This window comes from Prunus dulcis, chromosome 8 (genome assembly GCF_902201215.1).
Source record: "Prunus dulcis chromosome 8, ALMONDv2, whole genome shotgun sequence".
NCBI classification, from domain to species: domain Eukaryota; kingdom Viridiplantae; phylum Streptophyta; class Magnoliopsida; order Rosales; family Rosaceae; genus Prunus; species Prunus dulcis.
In genome coordinates, this window is record NC_047657.1 from 1,166,688 (window position 1) to 1,190,279 (window position 23,592).

General features: G+C 36.6%; 4 protein-coding genes across 18 annotated transcripts; 2 read left to right on the top strand and 2 right to left on the bottom strand.

Annotated features, from left to right (window-relative positions):
- Positions 1-1,701: 1,701 nt before the first annotated feature.
- Positions 1,702-5,010, top strand: LOC117638724 (scarecrow-like protein 1). Of its 2 annotated transcripts, XM_034373822.1 has the most exons (4): positions 1,703-1,828; positions 2,251-2,312; positions 2,999-3,304; positions 3,425-5,010. In XM_034373822.1, the coding sequence occupies exons 3-4, from the start codon at positions 3,058-3,060 to the stop codon at positions 4,816-4,818; spliced, it is 1,641 nt and encodes a 546-aa protein (XP_034229713.1). In that variant the 5' UTR covers positions 1,703-1,828; positions 2,251-2,312; positions 2,999-3,057; the 3' UTR covers positions 4,819-5,010. The 2 variants fall into 2 exon arrangements, with proteins under 2 accessions (XP_034229712.1, XP_034229713.1); XM_034373821.1 differs by having other exon boundaries at positions 1,702-1,828; positions 2,999-5,010.
- A 937-nt stretch (positions 5,011-5,947) lies between these two features.
- LOC117638723 (small RNA degrading nuclease 5) lies at positions 5,948-14,729 on the bottom strand. Of its 4 annotated transcripts, none has more exons than XM_034373817.1 (14): positions 14,380-14,729; positions 13,980-14,036; positions 13,781-13,846; positions 13,306-13,439; positions 13,084-13,196; positions 11,493-11,600; positions 11,326-11,396; positions 10,540-10,599; positions 9,718-9,773; positions 9,180-9,240; positions 8,742-9,009; positions 8,190-8,371; positions 7,795-8,090; positions 5,948-6,603 (listed from the first exon to the last, which is right to left on the bottom strand). In XM_034373817.1, the coding sequence occupies exons 1-14, from the start codon at positions 14,491-14,493 to the stop codon at positions 6,480-6,482; spliced, it is 1,710 nt and encodes a 569-aa protein (XP_034229708.1). In that variant the 5' UTR covers positions 14,494-14,729; the 3' UTR covers positions 5,948-6,479. The 4 variants fall into 4 exon arrangements, with proteins under 4 accessions (XP_034229708.1, XP_034229707.1, XP_034229710.1 ...); XM_034373816.1 differs by having other exon boundaries at positions 9,108-9,240; positions 14,380-14,554; XM_034373818.1 differs by having other exon boundaries at positions 6,493-6,603; positions 7,937-8,090; positions 9,108-9,240; positions 14,380-14,555.
- Positions 14,730-14,782: 53 nt separating this feature from the next.
- LOC117638725 (ribosome maturation protein SBDS) lies at positions 14,783-17,438 on the top strand. Its single transcript, XM_034373823.1, has 5 exons — positions 14,783-14,997; positions 15,446-15,575; positions 15,662-15,862; positions 16,339-16,506; positions 16,690-17,438. The coding sequence occupies exons 1-5, from the start codon at positions 14,864-14,866 to the stop codon at positions 17,191-17,193; spliced, it is 1,137 nt and encodes a 378-aa protein (XP_034229714.1). The 5' UTR covers positions 14,783-14,863; the 3' UTR covers positions 17,194-17,438.
- A 1,332-nt stretch (positions 17,439-18,770) lies between these two features.
- Positions 18,771-23,227, bottom strand: LOC117637955 (phosphatidylinositol N-acetylglucosaminyltransferase subunit C-like). Of its 11 annotated transcripts, none has more exons than XM_034373020.1 (5): positions 23,035-23,207; positions 20,694-20,773; positions 20,493-20,599; positions 19,567-19,926; positions 18,771-19,476 (listed from the first exon to the last, which is right to left on the bottom strand). In XM_034373020.1, exons 3-5 carry the CDS (start codon positions 20,493-20,495, stop codon positions 18,868-18,870), a joined length of 972 nt encoding a protein of 323 aa, XP_034228911.1. In that variant the 5' UTR covers positions 20,496-20,599; positions 20,694-20,773; positions 23,035-23,207; the 3' UTR covers positions 18,771-18,867. The 11 variants fall into 11 exon arrangements, with proteins under 11 accessions (XP_034228911.1, XP_034228908.1, XP_034228902.1 ...); XM_034373017.1 differs by having other exon boundaries at positions 20,493-20,596; positions 23,035-23,206; XM_034373011.1 differs by lacking the exon at positions 20,694-20,773 and having other exon boundaries at positions 19,567-19,956; positions 20,525-20,596; positions 23,035-23,208.
- Positions 23,228-23,592: the final 365 nt, after the last annotated feature.

Sequence of the window (23,592 nt, forward strand, 5' to 3'; positions counted from 1 at the left end):
CTGAACGACTCAAATCATGTCATTCTAGAACAAGTGCTTGTTACTCTTGAATCAAACTCAAATCTTGGAAATATAATGAATATAATATCACTACGGCCTATTTGATAACCATTTCAATTTTAATTTTTAGTTTTTATTTTTTTATGCTAGAGTATCGAGGAAAATAAGAGTAAGAATAATATTGAGAGAGAAAGAGAGAGGATGAGAGGGAGGAGTAACAAAAATGAAAATAATTTGAAATTAGTTTCAGTTTTTTGTTTTTGTTTTCACTTTTGTTACTCCTCTTTCTCATTCTCTCCTCTCAATTCTATCTCCACTTTCATTCTCACTTCCATTCTCCCTCTTTTCCCCCTTTTAGCACAAAAAATAAAAAAATAAAAAATAAAAACTTAAAACTTAAAATAAAATAGTAATCAAACGGCCCTACAAAATTTATTTTGCATACATATATTCTTGTTTAATTTGCTGTTGGAAAATTGTGTTTACAAGTACTTCAATCATTTGCATCTATTTCACTAAAGCATGCACACTAAACAATGAAGGCAGGGACGGATCCAGGATTTCAAAATAGGGTGAGCTAGATTTATCTTATTGAACTGTTAGATTTTTTTGAAAATTTATCATCACAAAGATAGAATCAGATAGACGCACGACAACTAAAGGTTACACTACAATTATCCAATTAGTTCAAATTAATATTTCTACTATAAATAGAATTAACATTAACACTAACTATAATAAATAAATAAAACTCACCTGGGCTATAGCCCAAGTTGTACAAGTCATAGGATGAAGGTACACAATATGACTCTAATAAACTTGTACCTCACACACACACACACACATGCATGCTCTGTTACACAAATATAAGAAAGTAGTAGCTTTGACTAAAATTATCAATTTTTTTTTTTCCTTTCTATAACCGTATTTCTGGAAACTTGAATAAACCAAAAATGGAAACTTGGGTGAGGACTTTCTATTATGAGCGGGAGACACGTTGTCCAGTCAAAACACAACATGATCACATAAGCATTTAGCAGTTCATGCCACTCATATTGGCAGGGAAGTCTCAACGAAACCATTCCTTAGTATTTCCAAACACTAGCACATAGAAATGTTTTCATTCTCATTCTCACGGAATGTGTGTGAAAGGTATAACCAACCAAGCAGCATGGGAAAAACCATCAAGACCATTTATGATGTTTTTTTTTCGGTCGAAAGCAATTTGTGATGTTAAGCGTGAAGGGGAAGGTCCAAAGGTTTTTCATGAGACCTACAAAGAAAAAAGAAGAGAAAAAAGAGACCATATGAGGAATGAATAAAGAGGATGGTAAAACCTTTGACTTTGTCATACAGGTGGTGTAATAATTCCATGCCGAGGAGAATAGCAGCCCCACCATGAACACATTCAATTACGTTCGACCAATCGTCACTAACCACATAACACAACTTTTGTACCAGTTTTCAAACGTTACCGTACAACAGCTCCTCATACCAGTCGAAGACCACCAGTTCAAGTACTGTTTTACCCAACTCTCTTGACTTTTGCAAACCCAATCTGCCACCGTAGGTTTCATCCATTTTTGTGCAGATTGCAGATTGAATGGTCAGGATTGGCTGGCCAAAGTAGGAACACCCCAATGGTTGTGCTTTGAAGTACACAATGTGACATTCTCCTGTCAAGAAAACAAATTTAGTCAGACAAGTTGGTATAAGCATGCAGACTGATGAACACAAATGAAAGCAAAAGAAAGAAAAGGTGAAAACCACAGGAAGAGGCCAGGAGAATGTGGAATTGAGAAGTTTCCTTTAAGAATAGAATTGTTGGGTAAGTTTCTCTTTCTCACTGCCTTTTTATTTTTTTTATTTTTTTAGGTCTTTCCGAAATTCCAGAACGTTGGAATTTTCTGTACAAAGTCTCCTCCAACAAATGGTTCTCCAGAAAAGTCAGATTCTTGAAATGGCTAGTAAATATCCACCCAAATGGCATATAGTTTCCTGTAATATTTTAATTTTCCTTATGTGGGTCTTTCTTGAAATTTGTTTAGGGTTATTTTTTCTACTTGTTTGTTGCTTCTTCAATCTACCTAACCTCACAACAATCTAATAAAATTATTTAAATAAATATAAGGAGGTATTTTGGCCCTTTTCCTCTGTCTTAATCCCAAGGTCAAATCCTCAACCTTTCCCCTTCCTACAAAGCAAATTTTGAGGTTCATCTTCATTTGGGTTGTCTACTGAATTATACAGGACTTGATTGCTCATATCATCTCATCACCTTCTTCATAGAGGTCTTCATCTTGCAGCATCAGGTATATCTCTTTTTCCTTCTCCTTGTATTTTAGATTTCTTAAATTTCTCCTCTGATGAATTGAACTGTCATGAGCTATGTTTTCATATTATATTTACAGAAAGTCAATGAAATCATTGGCTTAGTCATGGATCTCTCTCTTCCTGTGATGATGTTTATGCATGTTGTAATCTCAGAAAGTATTTTTTGTCTTAGTCCTTTCCAGTTTGGCAACTTACTCCTCTGTAATTGCCAGCTGCCATGAAACAACAATTTTGTTTTTTGGTTTTTGGGTTTCTTTGGAGTTGCCATGTTGTTCAAAGCTTTCATATTTCAGAGACATGATTTTAAAGAAAACCATACAACTGGTGCTGGTGTTCCATCCCAGGGCCTTTCTGTAAGCTATATCTTCTCCATCCTGGCAAACAGAACTTAATTGTAGCTTATACTTTTTTGTGAGTCTCATGCAATTTCATTCATTTTGCTTCCTTCCACAAGTTTTTACCTGAAAGTGCAAAAGAACATACGGAATACAATTTTTGAAAAAAGTTTAGAATACATTGTTAATTTCAATGTTCTGCGCAGAATTTCTGCTTATTGCATCGTAGCAACTAACACCGGATTTATTTGATCTGTTTTGCTAATTTCCAGTCTTACTGAGAGTTTGACAGTAATTTACCGTCTAATGTGTGACAAATTGTGATACAGAACTCAACCTGTGTGATAGAACTAGTCTTATTCAACAACTGAAGAGGTAAAACAAGACCATGTCTTTAGTTAGACCAGCGGAGCTCTCCGCCACATCTTACAGAAACCCCAAACTCTACTCTCCAAAGGGCAGCAATGACAGTTCCACCTTGTCCACTCAAACATTTTCCTGTGATAAGAGTAAGACTCTCTATGTGGCTGATCCTTACTCCGCTGAGAGCTATGAGTACTTCCTTGACTCCCCAATGGAAGGAATTGCAAATCCATCTAGCTCTGGCATTTCTGGAAATTCAACTAATCCACAAGGTGACTCATCTTACCAGCTCAGAGCTGGATCAGTTTCCTCCTTGAACACTCAAAATCCATTTAACACTTCTTTAATGTCCATGACGCAACATGATGCTTATCAATCCAATTTTGAATCAGATTACTTTGAGAGTCAAAGCCCCGATGCAGATAGCTTTGATGAAGCTAAGATGAGACTGAAGCTTCAAGAATTGGAGCGAGCACTTCTTGAGGACAATGATGATGAAAATGATGAGGAAATAAACTGCAGTAGTCAAAGCATGGAAGTGGATGGTGAATGGACAGATCCAATCCAGAATGAATTGCTCCATGACTCACCCAAGGAGTCTTCATCATCTGAGTCTAATGTGAGCAGCATCAGCAGCAACAAAGAAATATCACAAGCTTCTCCTCGGACACCCAAGCAACTGCTTTACAACTGTGCTGGTGCACTTTCAGAGGGCAACATCAAAGGAGCATCAACAATGATAAGTGAGCTCCGGCAGATGGTCTCGATTCAAGGAGATCCTGCTCAGAGGATTGCAGCGTACATGGTAGAAGGCCTCGCAGCTCGCGTGGCTTCCTCGGGAAAATTTCTTTACAGATCTTTGAAATGCAAGGAACCCCCATCCTCTTATCGCCTTGCAGCCATGCAAGTTCTTTTTGAGGTGTGCCCTTGCTTCAAATTTGGCTTTATGGCTGCAAATGGAGCCATTATAGAAGCATGTAAAGATGAAAAAAAAGTTCACATAATAGATTTCGACATAAACCAGGGGAATCAATACATAACACTCATACAAACACTTGCTAAGCGACTAGGTAAGCCACCACACTTGAGGTTAACAGGGGTTGATGATCCTGAGTCCGTTCAACGCCCTGTTGGGGGCCTTAACATCATTGGACAAAGGCTTGAGAAGCTTGCCGAAGCACTTAAAGTTCCATTTGAGTTTCAAGCAGTGGCCTCGAGGACTTCAATCGTCAATACCTCAATGCTGGACTGCAGGCCCGGGGAAGCACTTTTGGTAAACTTTGCTTTTCAGCTTCACCACATGCCTGATGAAAGTGTTTCAACAGTAAACCAGAGGGACCAGCTTCTTCGGATGGTCAAGAGCTTGAGGCCAAAACTCGTTACAGTTGTAGAACAAGATGTGAACACCAATACTACCCCCTTTTTCCCAAGATTTATTGAAGCCTACAATTACTACTCTGCTGTTTTTGATTCCCTTGATGCAGCTCTCCCAAGAGAGAGTCAGGATAGGATGAATGTTGAAAGGCAGTGCCTGGCACGGGACATAGTGAACATTGTTGCATGCGAAGGAGAGGAAAGAATAGAGCGTTATGAGGTAGCTGGAAAGTGGAGGGCTAGGATGACCATGGCAGGATTTACTTCATGTCCTATGAGCACAAGCGTAACTGATTCAATTCGGGAACTTATCAGACAGTACTGTGACAGGTACAAGGTGAAGGAGGAGGCCGGTGCACTTCATTTTGGATGGGAAAACAAAAGTTTGATTGTTGCCTCAGCATGGAGGTGATGATGTTGATGGATATGTATCATTTAGATCCAAACTACTGTTATGCTTTCATTCAGTCTTGTACTTATAGTTTTGTGTGAGATCAAAACGTACCTAGGGAGCTGCTACTTATCTAACACATTGATATATGATCTCTATGCTTGTAATAGAATAACCTTTCTATACTCTTCTCCATCTTATCATTCTATTGCTTTTTTTTTTTTGTTTGCTTGTAAGAAAAACGATAGTATTATCTTGACATTTTGAGGCCTTTCAAATTTAATATCCAGACACTGTATGGCCTAAATTTAGTGTTTTCAGGTGTTTTCATTGCCAAGGTTTCTGATGCTATCCGCATTAGCCAAATATAGAACACACATCACTTCAATTGAAATAATTCAAATCACCTTCAGATTGCATTCAACGGTGACAATCTGTTAATTCAAATGTCATATTTGAACCAGGCACCCATTCCCTGGAATTAGACAAATTTAACCTAATTCTAATTCAATTGTCATAAAGTCCACTGTGGTTTTGTTTAAACAAATTCGGTCTTTCCAAATTCGAATCTCCTCTCCCTTTGATAAAAATAAAAATTTGACCATCTCAGTTGCATGCACTAGTTGTGTTTGCATCTCTCGTCACGTTACAGGTCATATGAAGAGATATGAAAACATAACTGTTGCATGCAAACGTGTTGGCAAACCATTACTCTTGAGTTGACAACAGGGGGGCAACCCCTCCACAAGAAAGAAAAATTTAGGTGCAACGTTTGTAGCGCTATTTTGCGATCTTTGATCAATAATGTTATGCCATGTAGAAATGTTATCATTCGTGTCATAACATTATTAACTAGCATAGTACATTTCATAGAAGTCTTTCTCCAACTAAGGATTCCTTTCTTCTTATGGGTAAATTAATAATTCCTTTTCCAAAACCGAAAAAATTGGAGTTTTGCATTCCCGAAGTATAAGGGTTTATAAAACCATTTGTACGCAAACGTGAATTAAATCAGTTAGTCAGAGCAGTAAGCCCAATCCCTTGCACTCAAGTTCAAATCCCTTAAATTTGATGAATTTAGAATAGTTTAGACTATTGTTTGTATAAAAAAACAGAAGAAAAAAAAAATATCTTTGCACAATACAAATGCTACCTAAGAAGAGTAAAATATCAATCATATTTTTACTTTTATATAACCGAAATACCAGCCGCTACAATGATAATTTCTATCACATTCCTCCCAGCCACCAAGAAAAAGGTGACGATTAATTCTGAATATGATTGAACATCATCAAAATTGTGAAAAATAATATTATACATAAATTACAAGATCAGAAAATACAATTAGGACTTCCTCTGGTAAGTATGGGAATAAACTACCTCTTCAACTTTTCCAGCACTTTCTCAGCCCCTCTTTTAAGAGAACCTGTTCTCATTCCAGATTTTCCTTCATACCTTTTCCGACTTCTGATATTCCATAGGGATTTTAGTAGTTGTCCAAGCCTCCTAAAAAAATCATTCGGACAAGAAGCTGCTTGAACCTTGTAAGATATGGAACCGTCTCGCTCTTGTGAACACTGATCATGAGTAGAAAAAGCCGCCGGAATGCTCATTTTTGTCCATAATATCTCCTCACCTAATTCTCTCTGGAAGTCACTCCTACAACTCTTTGATATCTCTACTCAACTCTTCACACCAACAAAACACAATGCTACCTCAGCTTGGGCTTGGAGCTCTTCCAATACCTTTACAATGCTCTCGCGGCACATTGTGGTTTCACTACGATCCAAAAGCAATTTCCTTAATCTTCACCCATGCACAAGAGTTAACAGGGTCAGACACGAATCAACTTCAATTAAGCAACTTGACATGCAACAATCCAAATAAATTTGTATTATTTTATAAGATGTCAACCAAATAGTTGATATCAAAGCCTTAGATTTCAATGAAACAAGATTCACCAGTCGAAGAAAATTCTATCCTTGAGCTGCATCTCTTTTGGGACATACACTAGAAGTAAGGATTGAACTCATCAAGCTACACTTTTGAATGCTACCATTACTTGCAAGAAATAATATTGTGCACAATGTTCACAAAATTCTATCACCAGAGGTGACTACACTATTCCAAGAGTTTGCTCTGTTCTTGATCTTGACACTAAGAACTTGTGTATTGTGCAGCAAAAAGTCACACATCGCAATCAAACTCAACCCCATGTCTAATTAAGTATTCCTCCCTTGAGGTTTAAGGGTATTTGAGTTTCAGAAATTTAAACACTTAATCTTCTTTCTCATAACAAACTTCAAGAGCAGACTATCATGCACACTAAAAGTTACTGAGCTTGCACATTAGTTTCACATTATTTTGTCTTCGCATACTTTGTTAAAAACTTTATTGTTGGTTGACATAACATTTTTTGCTCATAAAAATAACCTGTTTGATCACCATGAAACTTTGGAATATTCTAACCATCACATATCTTAATTTCTTCTTCTTAAACAATATTTCTGAAATTTGACGATTTTAGAAAAGCTATTATTTCAAAAGCATGCATCTGGTTTATGGTCTTAATGTATTTTATGGGTCACATGGTGGTACTAAGAAATGCATGCTAAGGAAAAGGGTATCTTCATCAATGGAATCAACTTCAGTAACAATGGACTGGTATTTCACAGCCCCCATGCCATCTCCAGTGTTAAGCCAATAATCTTCCTTCTAGCCTACTAGTAGTTGAATCAACATTCAAAATTACTGCTTAGACCAATGTTTCATATAACAAATCTGTTAAGCTGGGGCAACAATAGAATACTACGCTGATTGCCATTTAAATAACACCAAATGTATTTCCACTAAGGGATCACCAACAATCTGACTCTCGGGATAGGCAAATTTCCCCAACATGCAGAATCAATTACTCATATATTGCTCTTTAAAAATATTTTCAAGGGGCAAACAAAAGACAACATCGTAATGATCAAGGTGCAATGTAGAACATACCTATAGACAGTTGCTATGTCTCCATGACCAGTGCAGACAATAATCATGGCATTAGTGGGTAATGCAGCATAGAGGGTACGTATTCTAGTATCCACTCGCTTTAGAATTTCTTTGAGTTCAGATGCCAAGTTGCATTTAATACCTTTTTTATTTCCCGAATTCTTATCACATGTAAGCAAGGATATCATCTCTGCAAGTTTTCCATTTAACTTCTCCGGATCCTCTGCTTGTTTCTTGAAATAAGCATTCAATTCAGAAAACTGAGTCCAGATAAAATGCACTCTATCATTCCTTGCCTACAATCAACAGTAGATGAAGACAAGCATGTAAAAAGATGTAGCCAAGACAAATAATAAATACGAGAAAAGTACGGGGGCACAGCCATTTCAATTTACCTCCTTTTGAGCTTTGGAAAAAGCTTCATCATCAGAGGACACAGGAACTGCATGGGATAATTCAGAAGCATATCGCCTCACAATAGAAACATCATCAATGATAGAGGAGGTCTTTCCACTCTCACTCAAAACAGTTAGGAGTCTTTTCCGTATCAGTGATGGTCTTGTGCCAAAGTCGGGTCCTAATCCAAGAAAGGGAGCATGCATATAAGATCAAAACTAAATTTCAACATTAACAGACATTGAAGGATTCAAAGGCACATGATAATTATCTCAGCTACATAAATGTATGTGCTGACCATAGGGAGGTTCAATCTAAGTCAAATCAAAATTCATATACATTAAGAAAAGTAGTGCAGTTGATATGTACACATTGCATTGTGATACAGAAAAAAGGGTGTAAGAGAAAATTGTTTTGCAAGATTTAAACTCTTTGGCAGGCTACATATCTTCCTGTTCGTGAATTTACAAACTACACACCCTTTTTTATTTCCACCAATGCCCTTAAATTCCACTAATGGTACGATTTAAATGCAAAAGATAGCCACTTACCATGTCTAATCTTTAGAAGTGCCAATTCCATAGCAGCTCTTGCATCTTCAATACTGTCATGGCCATCCCCTGACTGCTGTATCTCTTTAGAAAGAAATTTCCGGGCAAGATCCCGAAGTTTAGATTTGTAAGATCCACCACGGGAGTACCTGTACAACACTGCTGTATCAATCACTAGATTGTGAGAGATTTTTAATGCTAACAAGTCATTCTCCAAGGAATGCCCCACTAGGATGGTCTCTTTGTAAACCAGCTTTAGAAATTCGTCCTGAGCATAGAAAAGGAATGTTATAAATCAGAATGAAATGGTGTCTTAACATGATATGATAAAATTAATAAGTGAAGTAACATCTCATAAGTCATTACCATGGAAAACCAGTAAGCACCAATACAATATATACGTATGTACAAAATGGAGAGCAAGACCCAAGAATGAACCTGAATATCTTTAAGACTTGTAGTCACGCCATCTAACATCTCACTTGTGATTCCACTGAACCTGCATAGAAAGTCAGTTGTCATTCACTAAGCAGTAAATCAAATATTAGACCTGCAATCAAATTATAGGGCTCATGTTTATCCAAAAGTGCATCAACATTAAAAATCACCCATACCCAGAAATAAAATAATAAAAATGAAAAACTGATGGTTTGATTAAAGCTTTACATGTTTCCTATAGTATTTTTATTTTTCATGGTGAATAGAAAACTATCAACGCCCAAGTTTGGTTGAGTCATACATAAAGATCATAAACGTTTAGCTCATTCTGTCTAATTGTTTTTTTTTTCCCAGAGAAGTTACTTCCTCTTCTTTTATCTACTCATTACTCCAGCACTGTGAGACAACAAAATGTCTGGATTCCTTACCTCTCTCAATTCCTATCGAGTGTAATTATTTCCAAGCAATATCAGCAGCCATAACTGTTTAAAGACTAGAGCAAATACATTAAAGGAATAACAAAAGCAATAAAACATACCTGGTGTTATAGTCTACGATAGTATTTGTTGGTTTAACCAATTTATCTAGCACAACCTGAGATTCATCAAAGGGAAAGTTCAAACATTGAGAAAACAAGTTATTAGCTGTGGTAACAAAACCATAAGAATGAAACTACATAGAATAAATTTTAACACTCTAGAGTACATTAAGAGTTTCAAAGCATTCAGAATCATAAATACTAGTCAAAATTTCAAAAAATCTTGGCAAGCAAGAACTTGAAATAATTTTATATGAGGAATTCCAAAAAGCCTAAACAGAACTTCCGCAATACTATTAAGAGGGCTTTTATCATAAATGGCCCCTGACGTCTTCGTGTTTAAAATTGATCAATGACGTCTTCATGTTTTCCACAGGTCCTTTCTGTTCATTTCCGTTAAAATTCTGTAAATGCGCTGGCGTGGCACACATAGGGAAAGAAAGGAAATGACTAATTTGCCTTAACTAAGTGACCACGTGCTACTCACACAATCACTTATTGAAAAACTAACAAAAGTTGAGATTTGGACCAACTCGATGAAGGATTATTGATTTACGGGTTTAAGCAGTGACATTCAGATTTTAGGGACTAAAATGAGACACAGGCCAAAGTTGAAGAGACACGAGCAAGATTTCAACTGAATTTACAAGTGTTGAAACATTCCAATTTAAATGAGACCACTCAACAATTGCAAAGTCACATTAAAATCTAACTTCTAGATTAAATAAATTTATAAAAAAAATGTATGAAATTCTTGCATCCAACCCACATTTAAACCCAGATACTTTTGCAGAATTAGGAAACAAAATATTCAGAACTTGCCTTTCCTTTGATAGTCACCAATGTTGCTCTTGTTAGCTCCAAACCCTCACTTGTGACACACTAACAAAACAAAATGGATCAACCAGGATGACATGAGTACACCAATACTTTATGAGAAAATAATAAATAATAAATTTCCACAATCTGAACACGTCATATACAGGAAGACAAGATTAACAGCTAAAGCGCTAACAACCAAAAAAAAAAAAAAAAAATTAGCATGTATGATTTTAAGAAAAGTAGAAGCATGTGCATTCAATAAACAACTTTCAGAAGGTAGTGATCTAGTTTTAGAACTTCAAGCTCAAATGTCAGTATGTGACCTCTTATCGATAACCAAGTCTTATACTTGTCATTCCTTTTCCCATGTTGTCCTTTCTCTTTTCTGAACAAGACACCAAGCCACCTTGTGTCAGCCAAAACCAACATCATCCCTCCCACCACGAAACTGTCCCAAGGTGAAGGGAAAAGAAAAGCCTAGAAGCACCCTGCACTACCTCCAAAAAATATACCTATCAAACATAACCACCCCAACCCCAAAGTAGTTGAGCTCAAGATCACCAACAAACAGCTCTTAAACATTTTAATCAGCAGCTACTGGCTCAGACATGAAGTCACTGGTGGATAAACCCCCCATTTAGGATTCAGCTAACAAGTACAAAAAAAAAATTGAAAGGAAGAATGTGCCCAACAAGGAACTTTCCACAGGCTAACAGTTATCTAGTACTTTATGGAAATAATTTAAATATATTCCTATCTTCACAAAATTGACATTCAAGGATTTACCATCTCGCAATCAAGTGCCAACATTTCATAATGAGATGATCCTGAAGGGGCTGGAAGAGTAGAAAGAAAACCTGTATTGAAACAATATAAGAGTTTAAGAAACTACCCACAAATTAACTCAAAGAGAAATGTTTAAATAATAACTAAAACAGCACATGTCTTGTTACCTGGCTGATTGAAGCAATATCCATTGTCTTCAAGTTGTTTTGTTGTAAGAGTATAAAATGTAATAGGGAAAGGTAGCTCTTTCATAAGGTCCACAGAGGATGGATCATCTGTACCAGAATGACATGTATAGACAACCAAAAAAGAATGTTAAGACAATTCGCAAGGAGTGGCAAAATAATTTTCAGAAGGGACATACTTGTTATAAAGGAACAAAACCTTCATTCATTTCCAGTCACAAACAGCTAATAGTAAAAGTTAATTTAAGGCATGAAGGACGAAACCTCAAGCAAGGTTAAATATATCTTAGTAAAGTGCAAGAAAAATAAAAATGCATAGGTCAAGGGAATAAGACCAACAATGGTTCAAGTACAGGACCTTTTAAATTTCCTTGCATAACTTCAGTAAGGAAATTACTTATTTTAAGTAAAAAGATAAAAATATCATAACTTCCATTATGCAGCTCGCATCAAATGATAAAAACCTGAACCAACTTAAGAAATGCAAAAACTGTATGACTAAATAACCAATCCAAAAGATATCTCAAAGATAAGAGAAAACTGACAAGATATTTGGATTCTATTCATACTAACATCAATGCATGAATTTCAAAAGCGAAAGCTTTTCTAGACTTCCATATGCAAGGACTTTTATGGTGAAATCCAATATTTTATTGTAATATCTTTGATGAGACATTCCAATCTTAGGAATCATTAGCTGCCCATATGATTCAGAAACTACTCTTTCCGGATGGCTAAGTAACACATACAAAAGAGATCTCCAAGATATCTGGACTCTATTCACACTGATGAAACAATGCATGAAGTTCAAAAGGGAAATCCAAAGATTTTTATGGTGCACTCCAATATTACAGTGTAATAATTTTGATGTTACACTTCAATGTTAGGAATCATTAGCTATCTACATGAAGCAGAAACTACTCTTTCCAGATGGCATTGCGTTTTTGTTCATGCTTTGTGCATGCAAATACTTGGGAATACTACAATGAGAGTAAATACTTGACGGTGTGAAGAAAACAACAAAAACTTTTTTTCAACTTCTGGAAGCAAGCAAAGTTGGCTATGCGAAATTAGCTTCATCCATATGACATGCTGCATTTGGTTTCTCATTTTTAATCACAACCCTGTAGGCTCTGTCCTAATAGTTCCAATCCAAGATTTCCTCCTCACATGAGAAATTTTTCTCCTCTTACATAACATTAATACACTCCCAACAAGGGACGCGTTAATTCAGAACAGTGTACATGAAACTATAATGAACAATATTACCAAAGAGAGGACTTCTAGCCAAACTGGAATGGATTAGTTTTAAAAAAGCAACTAGAGCGCTGCAATAAGTAGACAGCCATCTGAGCAGTGTTCTTTTCAGTGCATGCATATTACTGAAACACCAGAGACCTATATAAATATGCAGAGATTCAGGGTGCTTGTGGCTTGCTTTTCTACTCAGACAAGTTGGAATAGCATTCCTCCAAGTAAATTATCCTTGAACTCCGTACAATTACCAATTTTTTCAAGCAAATTAGCAAATTAAGATTAGGGCAAGAAGTTTGGTATGATCAATGTCACATACCTTGTTGAGATGCCAGGTTAGATTTCTCTGTAGCTGTACTATTTTCTTCCCTCTTTCTTTTCACTTTGCATGTTAGGAGGGCATCAATCGTCTGCATTCCATCTGACATACAGCTAGCATAGGAAAAAAAAAGAAGAATAAAGCCATAAAAAGTGCAAGCACAGGAAAATACACAACAATGACCTCGTAAGGCGGAGGAAAAAAATCATATTCATCACCAACCTGAGAGCTAAAACTGGCCTTGGCTTGCCACAAAATTCTTTGAGACTCTTAAGTAGTCGGTGCTGTGATAAGTACAAAGCTGCATCCAGGCCTGGGACATAAAGCATAACCACTTTGGGAATGAGCGGTTTGTTCTGCAAAATGCAAGGTTACAGTATAAATAACTCTAAGGATTCATGTTTCTTTCCACTGCATGTCTGTAAATTATGCACCAAATCCAAACAGATTGAGAAATATATAGAACAGGGTAACATTTCACAGTTTAATGAGTCTTTCACCTATTTAATGGGATGTGTTAACATTATCTATGGTCAAACTCTCTACAACTTATCCATGGATATAACCATGTTGGTAGGAATATTAACGACTCTTCCAGCTATTTTTGGTAATATTGCTCATTATGGTTCATTGGTCTGTAACCATTCATACACTGGAATTATCAAAATAGACGATAAGGAATGAGAGCATCCTTTACCTTAATAAAAACCCATGACGGCATGAATCCTTCACCAAGCACCCATGTCACTAGTTCTTGAACCTCCTGCACCACAACACAAACTGGGCTGACTTTTTTTCTTAATTAATAAATGGCCAAACTCAAATCAAAACTTTTCCAACCAATTCACAGAAAATGAACAATATTTCAAAAAAATTGGGTGATTGAGAATACCCACTTGCAAGTTCAGAGTTGAGTTGGCTTCTGGCGTCTTAAAAACCACCTCTGCTTTACTCTGAAAAGGGGGGAAAAATTATAAGTAATGCACTAGAGTTCATTCTTTATCAAAAGCCACCAGACAGAGCAACTATAAGGCAGGCACAAAAGCATTACTGGTATAAACTAAAGTTTACTACATATATGCATAACACTAACACCACAACAATCGAATGCATAGCTATAAACACACCTCTTTTAGATACAAGAATATATGCCAACCTCTATATTTACTATTTTGTTTATATAAAAAATTTCAATATTCAAATGCAATATAACGATCAGCAATTATTATTAATCCCAAAACCAATTCATGGCCAAACAAAGAAGAAAAGTAAAATAAAATTGAAGAGAGAGAGTACTTGAGGGCCATAAACATCGAAGAAAGTGGAGCGCTTGCTATCATTTTTGTTGCTGCTGGAGCTAACTTCTTCCTCAGAAACTAAAGCTTCGCATTTATTGAGGGAAGAAGGCATGGCTTCTGTGAAGCTTAACCAATCAACCCCGAGAGCACGGAGAGAGAGGGAGAGAGAGAGAGAGAGAGAGAGAGAGAGAGAGAGTATAAACCCTTGTATTTTTCTGGGTCAATCCGAGATTAGACCCGACGACCCAATTGTTGAGTTGGGCTGGGCTTGAAATTTGCGAGGGTTGTAGTCCTATCCACGATAAGGATATCCTTATCCATCGTCAGTATAAAGGCCTATGACAAGTTAGTTTGGTCAGCCAAACCGCCCTACACTTAAAAGAAGGCTCTGGAATGTACAATTAATCGATTCTACAATTCACACATAGCAGCAGGACAAGCAAGCGAAAAAGCAAGAGAGAGAGAGAGAGAGAGAGAGAGAGATGTCTAGATCATTGGTGCAGCCCGTGGGGCAGAAGAGGCTAACGAACGTGGCGGTGGTGCGTCTGAAAAAGCGCGGCACTCGCTTCGAAATCGCTTGTTACAAGAACAAGGTCCTCTCATGGCGGTCTGGCGTGTAAGCTCTCTTTCTCAACCTCTAAAATTTGTTTAATTTAAATGCCAAATTATTGCTAAAGAAGGATTTGCAAGAAGTGCTTTGCTCCCTCAGCATATTTTCCTAGAAGAATTAGAATAATATGCATACACCATTTTTATTGAGAAATATTTATAAACTAGTTTTCAGGTGTTTATCATACAGTCTGTAACATATTCTATACAAGTAAATTTATTAATGTGTGTTGATTTATATATATAAGTCTAACTGGAGAAGCAAAATGTTGGGCAGACTTCTGTTGTCAATTGATATTTGTGGATATAAAGGAAACTTGTGTAATGTGTTCTCGTTAGTTATTTAATTTTTTTTTTTAAAGAACATTTGGAATTTAATTTAGTATCATTGGAGGCATTAATATGTTCTAATATAAATAATTTAAGAAAGTGGTTATGTTATATATTTGGGACAGAGAGAAAGATTTGGATGAAGTGCTACAATCACATACCGTTTACATGAATGTCTCGAAAGGTATTCTTGCCAAGACAAAAGATTTGAAAGCTGCATTTGATTCAGATGATCAGACCAAGATTTGTTTGGAGGTCAGTGAAATAAATTTGTTTATGTTATTTATCTGGTCAATTAGCTTTGTAAATGTATGGCTGACCTGTAAGCTTTGTTGTTGTAGATTTTGGACAAAGGAGAGCTTCAAGTGGCTGGGAAAGAGAGGGAATCTCAGTTGTCCAGTCAGTTTCGAGACATTGCCACCATTGTTATGCAGAAAACCTATAATCCCGAAACTCGACGCCCTTACACTATTAGCTTGATTGAGAGTCTAATGCATGAAATTCACTTTGCTGTAGATCCACATCGAGGTTCGAAGAAGCAGGTGTCTGAATTTTCTTTCGTTGCATCTTACATAAGAATATATAGTTGTATGGAGTTTAATAAATGCCTGATAGATGTGAATTCAGCCACTTTTATTGATAATTACTGTATTACCTTAAATACCACAAGTACCAGGGAAAAGAAAAGGATTGGTGCATTCTAAATGAGTCTGCCGGTATGAAAATTATGTTGCAGGGTATTATTGTCTGTGAAATATAAGCATTCATCTGTTTTTATGTGTATGTGTGTATGTGTGCATGTGCATGGTGTTGCTGTTCTGTGAAATATGTGTATAATATGTAGACTTGGTATGTGTGCACATGCGTGCTTGCACGTGGTGTTTCTGTCTCTGGAATATCTGTACAAATGTAGGACATATATCTCTCTATTTGTGTGAGGTGCAACGTTTCTGATTTAGGTAATATGGCACATGGTGTTACCATCTGTTGAATATCTATAATACCATTTCTTATGCAGGCTCTGGAAGTTATTCATGAGCTTCAGAAGCACTTCCCGATAAAACGGTCTCCAATGAGATTGCGACTCATAGTACCTGAACAAGAATTTTCATCCCTTTCTGAGAAGCTGACTGCCTGGAATGCTACAATAGTTTCGAAAGATCAAACTGGAAGTCAGATATCTATTGTAAGTCTAGATAATTTATTTGTCTTTTGCAAATTAATTTCTTAAAGTGCAATAGAGACTGGTGTACTTTAAGCATGCTACTTACCGAGTCACGCATATACAATTGCTTGTGCAATACTCTTCCATTGTGGGAGTAATCATGAACTCTTATCGTCTGTTCATCTTGTATTTTATTTTGTGCAGATTTGTGAATTGGATCCTGGTTTTTATCGTGACTGCGAGGGATTGATGATGAAGTTGCATGGGAGATATGAAGTTCTTGCACTCTCTGTGCATGCTGAGGGTGACACTGTTATTGATCAATACGATGATCACGAGGATGAACCATTGCGCTCGCTCAATGAGTCCTCTGATTTTGACTTATCAAAGAAAAAAGAATCTACTGATTCTGACTTATTGAAAAAGGAGTTGGCTGATCCTATGCTAAAACTGAGCAATGAAATGCAAAAACAGTGCATTTCTACGGGGAAAGGAACTGTTGCATCGGAGGGAAAGCAGAACAAATGCAACACATGCAATGCGTTTGTGGGTGATTCCAAGCAGTACAGGGATCATTTCAAGAGTGAGTGGCACAAGCATAACTTGAAGCGCAAAACCAGACAACTTCCTCCCCTTACTGAAGATGAGTGTGCGGCTGACATGGAAATTGATGACCATAAGGCGGATTTGAAGGATTATTCCTTTTAATGGACGTCAATGTTAAAATTTGAAAGCCTGAAATGGTTGGTCACTGATTTACAAAATCTGACATACACTTCTGGGTTTATTTTGATTAGAGATGATGAATGAATCTGTTTTTACAAGAGATTTGTGTAGAATTATTTACGCCGAAACTTATAATAGAAATTCTTGGCCTATATCTCAAAGCCTGGCAGTGTTCCCTATGGACTGAAATTCCTATGCATCTTTGTATTACAAATTTTTCTCACGTACGTAAATTTCTGTAGCCCATTATGCCGTTTTAATATAAATCCGTACAAACCCGTTTCAGTTTTCTTTCAATTTCTTTACTGTTGTCAATCTGAGCGTGCAGTCGACTTTCACAACCCGAAAGATAGTAAGGTATGGAATGTGGAAGTTGAGAAATTGGCTAAGACAAGCAATGGGTTCTAAGCCATTTCTTTGTTGTAGAAAGCAGAGACTGGTGATTGGGAAGTGAAAGTATGGTTTTATTTGGTTTGGGTCATATTTATTGCAGTTCAGATTGGTTCGTTGGTTGGACGACCCAGCTTTGGTTGAACCCTTGAACTCTTGGTCAATTTTCCTTGCCTGTGACGCTTGCGTTTTTTCGTCTTCCACCAAAGAAAATTAATCAAAATATCAGTTATTCATCTGAGCTTTATGCTTTACCCTTTAATCTTTTTTATGTAGAAAATAGTGTGTTCTCTCTTTTATCGTGTGCCAAAGATGAATTGGCTCGTCTGTAGCCTGTAGGTGGGATGGGTAAAGGGGTGGGGAAGGAGAAAGTAGAGAGCTTTGCCGTGAAATGGAACTCAAATGGGTTTCTTGGGTTTTTTTTATCCCTTATACGGGCATGAGTATAATAAGTTATACATTATTAACCGTAAGGGACTTGTAATCCAAGTAGTTAAGAGTATTTACCCATGCATTCTAGATCCTAAGAGAAAAACAGTATTTCATACGTTTGTCCATCAGAGTCTTATAGTCGAGCAGTTATGTCCTCAGATTTTCTGTAGTAAAAGGATTTTCTAGCAAACAGATGTGAGATAGTTGCGATGAAAAGGCTTGAATGGGAAGAAACATTTACGCCTTGACATGGGGGAATAGTTTGGATTAATCCAAAAGATTGAGGTGTAATTTTGGCCCAAGCAGACTTTACTAGTTTGGATGGCAACGGGTAAGGGTTGCCATATGTGGTAAAATTTGAGAGATCCTCGACTGAAGCTCTGAGTAAGTAGTATATATATGATATTTCCTTACCAAACACAGATATATTTGATTATTGAATCTAATATAATGTACAAGAACATTCCATTTTAATAACAATTCTCCTTCAACCCTCAACTCATAATTGCGCTGCAAGTAATTCAATACATATTATGATAGAAGCTTAGTGCGAGCACAAACACATAAAGCTTGGTTAAACTTGTCGTCTTATGGAATTTCCACATTTATAAATAAATCTGCAATTTATAGCCATTTTTCATCATCGCTCCACAGATGCAAAACAATGAAATTCTAACATGTCAAACAAATGCAGCGCAGTCATCCGAACATGAATTATAAGAATTAACACCAACAGCAAAACAAATACATATGATATCAAAACAACAGTCACTAGTTTAATCCATAATATCAACAACATAATACAACAATGTTCATACTATAAGTGCATCCCAGTTATTTTTCAGCGAATTCATAATTAAGCCATTGAAGCTTAATGTCAGGATCTTTCATGTAAGTGAACATCTCTCTCTTGTCTTCAGATAAAAATAACCGAGTTGCAAACAACCACAATTTGCTCCCGGGTTCTGCTCCAGGTAAAGATTGAACTGCTTGCATCACTTCAGGAATGCTACTGCCATGTACACCTTCCTCCAATTTAAAAGTTACAGAACTACTACTGTCAACTGACTCAAGAAGGTGATCAATCTTTTCTGACAATTTCACAGTGCCTCCAACCTTCTGCCCACCTATAGCAACTCTTTTGCCTTTCTTTTCTTTCCTAACTTGAGTGTCAGGTTCTTGAACTGTTCTCCTTTTCCCCCTCCCTGATGACCTTTTTGTAGCTTGAGTGGTCAGAATTGGGATGAACTGTTCAGAATCACCCCTACCTTTGAGTTTAACGGCATCATCTTTGGATGCTTCCTCACTTTCAGATGGAACACCAAACAAGGGTGCCTTAGCATGTTCCCTGGTGGTTCTGGTCTTCAAGAACATCCTATCTAGCTTCTCCTCCATCTCAGGTTTAATGCCTTTGTTTCGAAATTTTGCATAATTAGAATCTACCTACATTTTAGAGAGAGATACGACTATTAGAAAAGATTCATGATGATATAATTAAAGACTACTTTAAAAACTAAAAAGAAGTTTACACACCTGAACTCTACTATGCCACCATTCATCAGATGCATCGATGGTATTCTTCGTGGGGTTCCATCCTAAACCAGTTTCCTTTCCAATTAGTTCTTTCCACATTTTCCATTCAGCTTTAAGTGAATCCCACTTATTTTTCAGTTGTGGTTTATCATAGTCTTTTCCTGTCTCCTTACTTAAGTGTGCAACCAAATTTTTCCATCCAACTTTGCTAAAGTGAGTGTCAGGAGGATGTCCAGCCTCCACCTCCTTAATACACAGGTCACAGAATATAGCTACACTTAGATCATTCCATATGGTCGCAGCCAGTGATCTACTTCCAACCTTTTCAACACAATTCATCTTATTGTTCTTCCTTCCCATCTGTGTGCATATGCATATACATGTATATAACTGTAAGTCAAATGCATTGATTAAACAAAATATCATATGTATACAATTATATGTATATATCTATATTTATATAGTCAAACAGAGATAGGAGACAAACAGCCACCATTTATGTTTTTCTTCACAGTACAACTGTAAAGCTCCTTTTCACGTTTGATGGCCCCTGGTTTGTTTCTTACGAGTACATTAATGATGTCAACTGGACAAGCCTACACAAAGTGTCTTTCATCCAATAAGAATTATATGCAGTACAATACCACCAGCTTTGGTGTGCTGTCTAATCAGGACTCAGGAACATGCTTCCTAATATTAGTTTTGCTTTTGAAATTTTGATCATTAGTCTAGTTAAGTTCATATCTGGTGCATGAGATGGGTGATGACACGGAAAAAGTACTTCTTCATGCTTGTTTCCAGAGTTCCAATGGAGTTGAATTCAATAATATAGCAAAAACATGGTTGGTATGTCATCCATGCAGATAAAATATGGTGAGGTTACATCATACAGTTTTAGCACACGATCACTAGGTGGAGAATATTACCATGAGGCCTTCAAAGCTCTTGAAGATGTCACCTTCAGTCTCATCAGCCGGTCTTTAGCATTGTGGCAAGAACTATTTCTATAGTAATGAACTTTTGAGGTTGCCTGCTGGGGAAAAAAAAAGCACTAATTTGTAACAAAAACTGCTTAACCAAACTATTAATAAAAATTTATGTTAAGATGAGAAGAAAAGTGTTACAACCTCTAAACTTTAAAATGTTCGGGGAAGGTGATGAAGGTGTAAAAAGGACAAGTTAGATTTATGAGTTCACAGAAACAGTTCTGTAGAGAAAAAGAAAAGTAAATGTATAGAAGTTGGCAAATTTTTTAAGTCACTGATAAAACATACAAAGTAGTTTATCCATCACACATATCTTCATCACTCAGATAAATGCAAGAGGAAAAAAAAATTAATAGTGAAAACTGACATCCATTTCAATTTGTTTGTCTGCATTTCAAATATGAAAATCAACAAGTTATGGTCAAAACTCATATCAACATAATTAAGTGTGTGCACAATGAGTAGCACACAGATTGTTTATTTATTAATTTATGAGAAACAAGAATAGTTTTATTAAACAATAAGGATAGTGTACAAACGCAGTGGGCAAGTAGTACATCAAAGATATACATCCAAAACAACAAAAAGCATCAGACTTCCCACAAAAAAACCTTATCTGATAATAGACTATTACATAACTGCTGCTTTCCAATCTACAATTGTAAAAGAAAGTAAAACCCAAAATTCGGATGAAACTGAAGCTCAAAATCTAACTCTATCCCATAGCAGCTCCACCTCCACCCTACAATAATTGTCAAAATCCTCTTCTGCTACTCCACCCAAATTATCCACCTTAAGCCTTTCACACAAGTGAGACTAGCATCTAGCTGGAATTAGCCAACTCAAATTCAATTCTCTGAATCACACAGCTTGCATCTTCACATAGATTAGTAGACAGATGGTCCAAAGTTGCTGAATACCCCATGAACTATGAACACAAGGGGTTATATCAAATTACCATTGGAACTTTCGCGACATTGTAATATCCCTCCAGAACTAGTAGATAATGTTGAATAGCCACCTCTGTTATCCCATGCCGCCAACAACAGACGAGGCGTGCTTATGATTATCACATGAGGGTAATGGCTTGTGTTTCCCAAATAACAGCAACCTAACATATCCCAACTTCCTTGAAAGCAAAGACAATGGAATACTATGAAATCCATCCACAAAGAAATGGCAGAGAGCAAATTGCTATGCAGATGAAACATACGCCTAAATATGATGGATGACAAGAGAAGCGGGGAGATAACCACAAATACACGAAAGGGCACGAAAATCTCAATCAGTTATATCAAAACAAAGTTTAGCCTCATCCCAAGGACCATTGATTTCGAATTTGTATTCTTGCATCCTTATAAGCCAATATGGACAAACCACAGATACAAAAATCAACAATCCAAACAACATCACAAAAAGTAACAAATGCAGAGTATAAACAAAAGCCAAGGTTGCGATCATGAGACCAAAAGAAAACCAAAGGTGCAAACGGAAGGAATACTTCTTAATACAGTAAGTAACCAACGGAGCAAAAAGGAAAACTTGCAAGGAGAAAAGCATGATAGCAAAAACAAGAAGCCTTGAACGAAGGCATGAAGCAATGAAAACTGAGGCCACAACAGAAGCATTTAAAGAGATGCAACTTGTCAAGGTCGGATTGTGTAGAGCCCCGGGAGCTCTTACGGTGGATCCATAATAGTCATGGAGGAAGAGATGGAGCACAAGGAGTGACACAGTTACTGCCCAAATGGAGTTCAAGCTAATGGATGTTGTAAGTGTTTGATAGATGGGAGCTAAAACATACAAGCCACTGATGAAAAAGGAAATATTGAGTAAGTAACGAAAGAAAAGATTGAAGGAAAGCATTTCTTTAGTTAAAAGGAGAACCAGAAAACCCAATCCAAGAAGAGTGACATCAAGAAGCAAGAGTGAATTTTCATTAAGAATTGATCTGAGGGTGTAGGTCCAAACCAAACCAACAAGTGCTACAATACACAGATATTGGGAGATGGAAACAGAATCCAGCATCACTTTCAGAATGTCCCTTTTGACAACATTGGCATTCATAACCATATCTTCAAGAAAAGAGTCATCTGTATGGTTGTCATCAAACCCAGGTTGCATCCCTCCATATGCCACTTTTCTCCATCTGGGTCGAGTGGGAGATAGGATATCATTCAAGAATGTATCCATCAAAATCCTATTGTTGAGCAAAAATGAAATCTTTACTCAGTTATATAAATCCCACCCTCATGTGGGTCTTCAATGATACTGCTATTAATGATCACAAGTATGCGGAACAACGGCAATGAAGAACAAAATATGACAAGCCAGACACCAACAAGAGAAGAATAAGAGAAGACAACACAATCTGCAGACTTGAATTTTATTGTGTGAAAAGAAGTAACACCAAGGATTTCCATATAAAAAAGAAAATGTGGGTGTGGGTGTGCGTGTGGGTGCGAATAAGGAAAGGAAATACCTCAAAGAGAAAAAGACGGTCTTTTCGTTAAGGATCCCATCTCCACCGGAAAAATCTGAGAACTCATTCTCTAGGTTACCGCTGAGTTTTGTGTTCTGGAGTTACGGAACAGAAACTAATGGGCTGTATATTTGGCCTCTTTTCTTTCCTTTATTATAGCACAAAAATTTCGAATCTACTCAAATTTAGCATAAAAACTTGTCTGAAACTGGAATAGAACTGTTTTCATATGTGACATAACATGATTGATTGAGTATAGAAAAATAGTGTTATCCTAATTTCATTTAAATATTTCTCCTAATTTAATGGGGCTATAAATACTATAATTATCAACGTTAAATTATAGGAATCTATTAGAAGTCCTTTCTCTCTATTTGTATTTGAGGAATGCTAGCAACCTTCTCTCTAACCTTCTTTCTTTTTTCTCATGACATGTGTCATTCTCATTACACTAAAAACAATGTCATTAATGCATTATACAAGGTAACTTTTGCTTTCCAAGTTTACCCTATTCAATTGATCTAAATTATTTTTTTTTGACAGCTTTGTTACCATCTT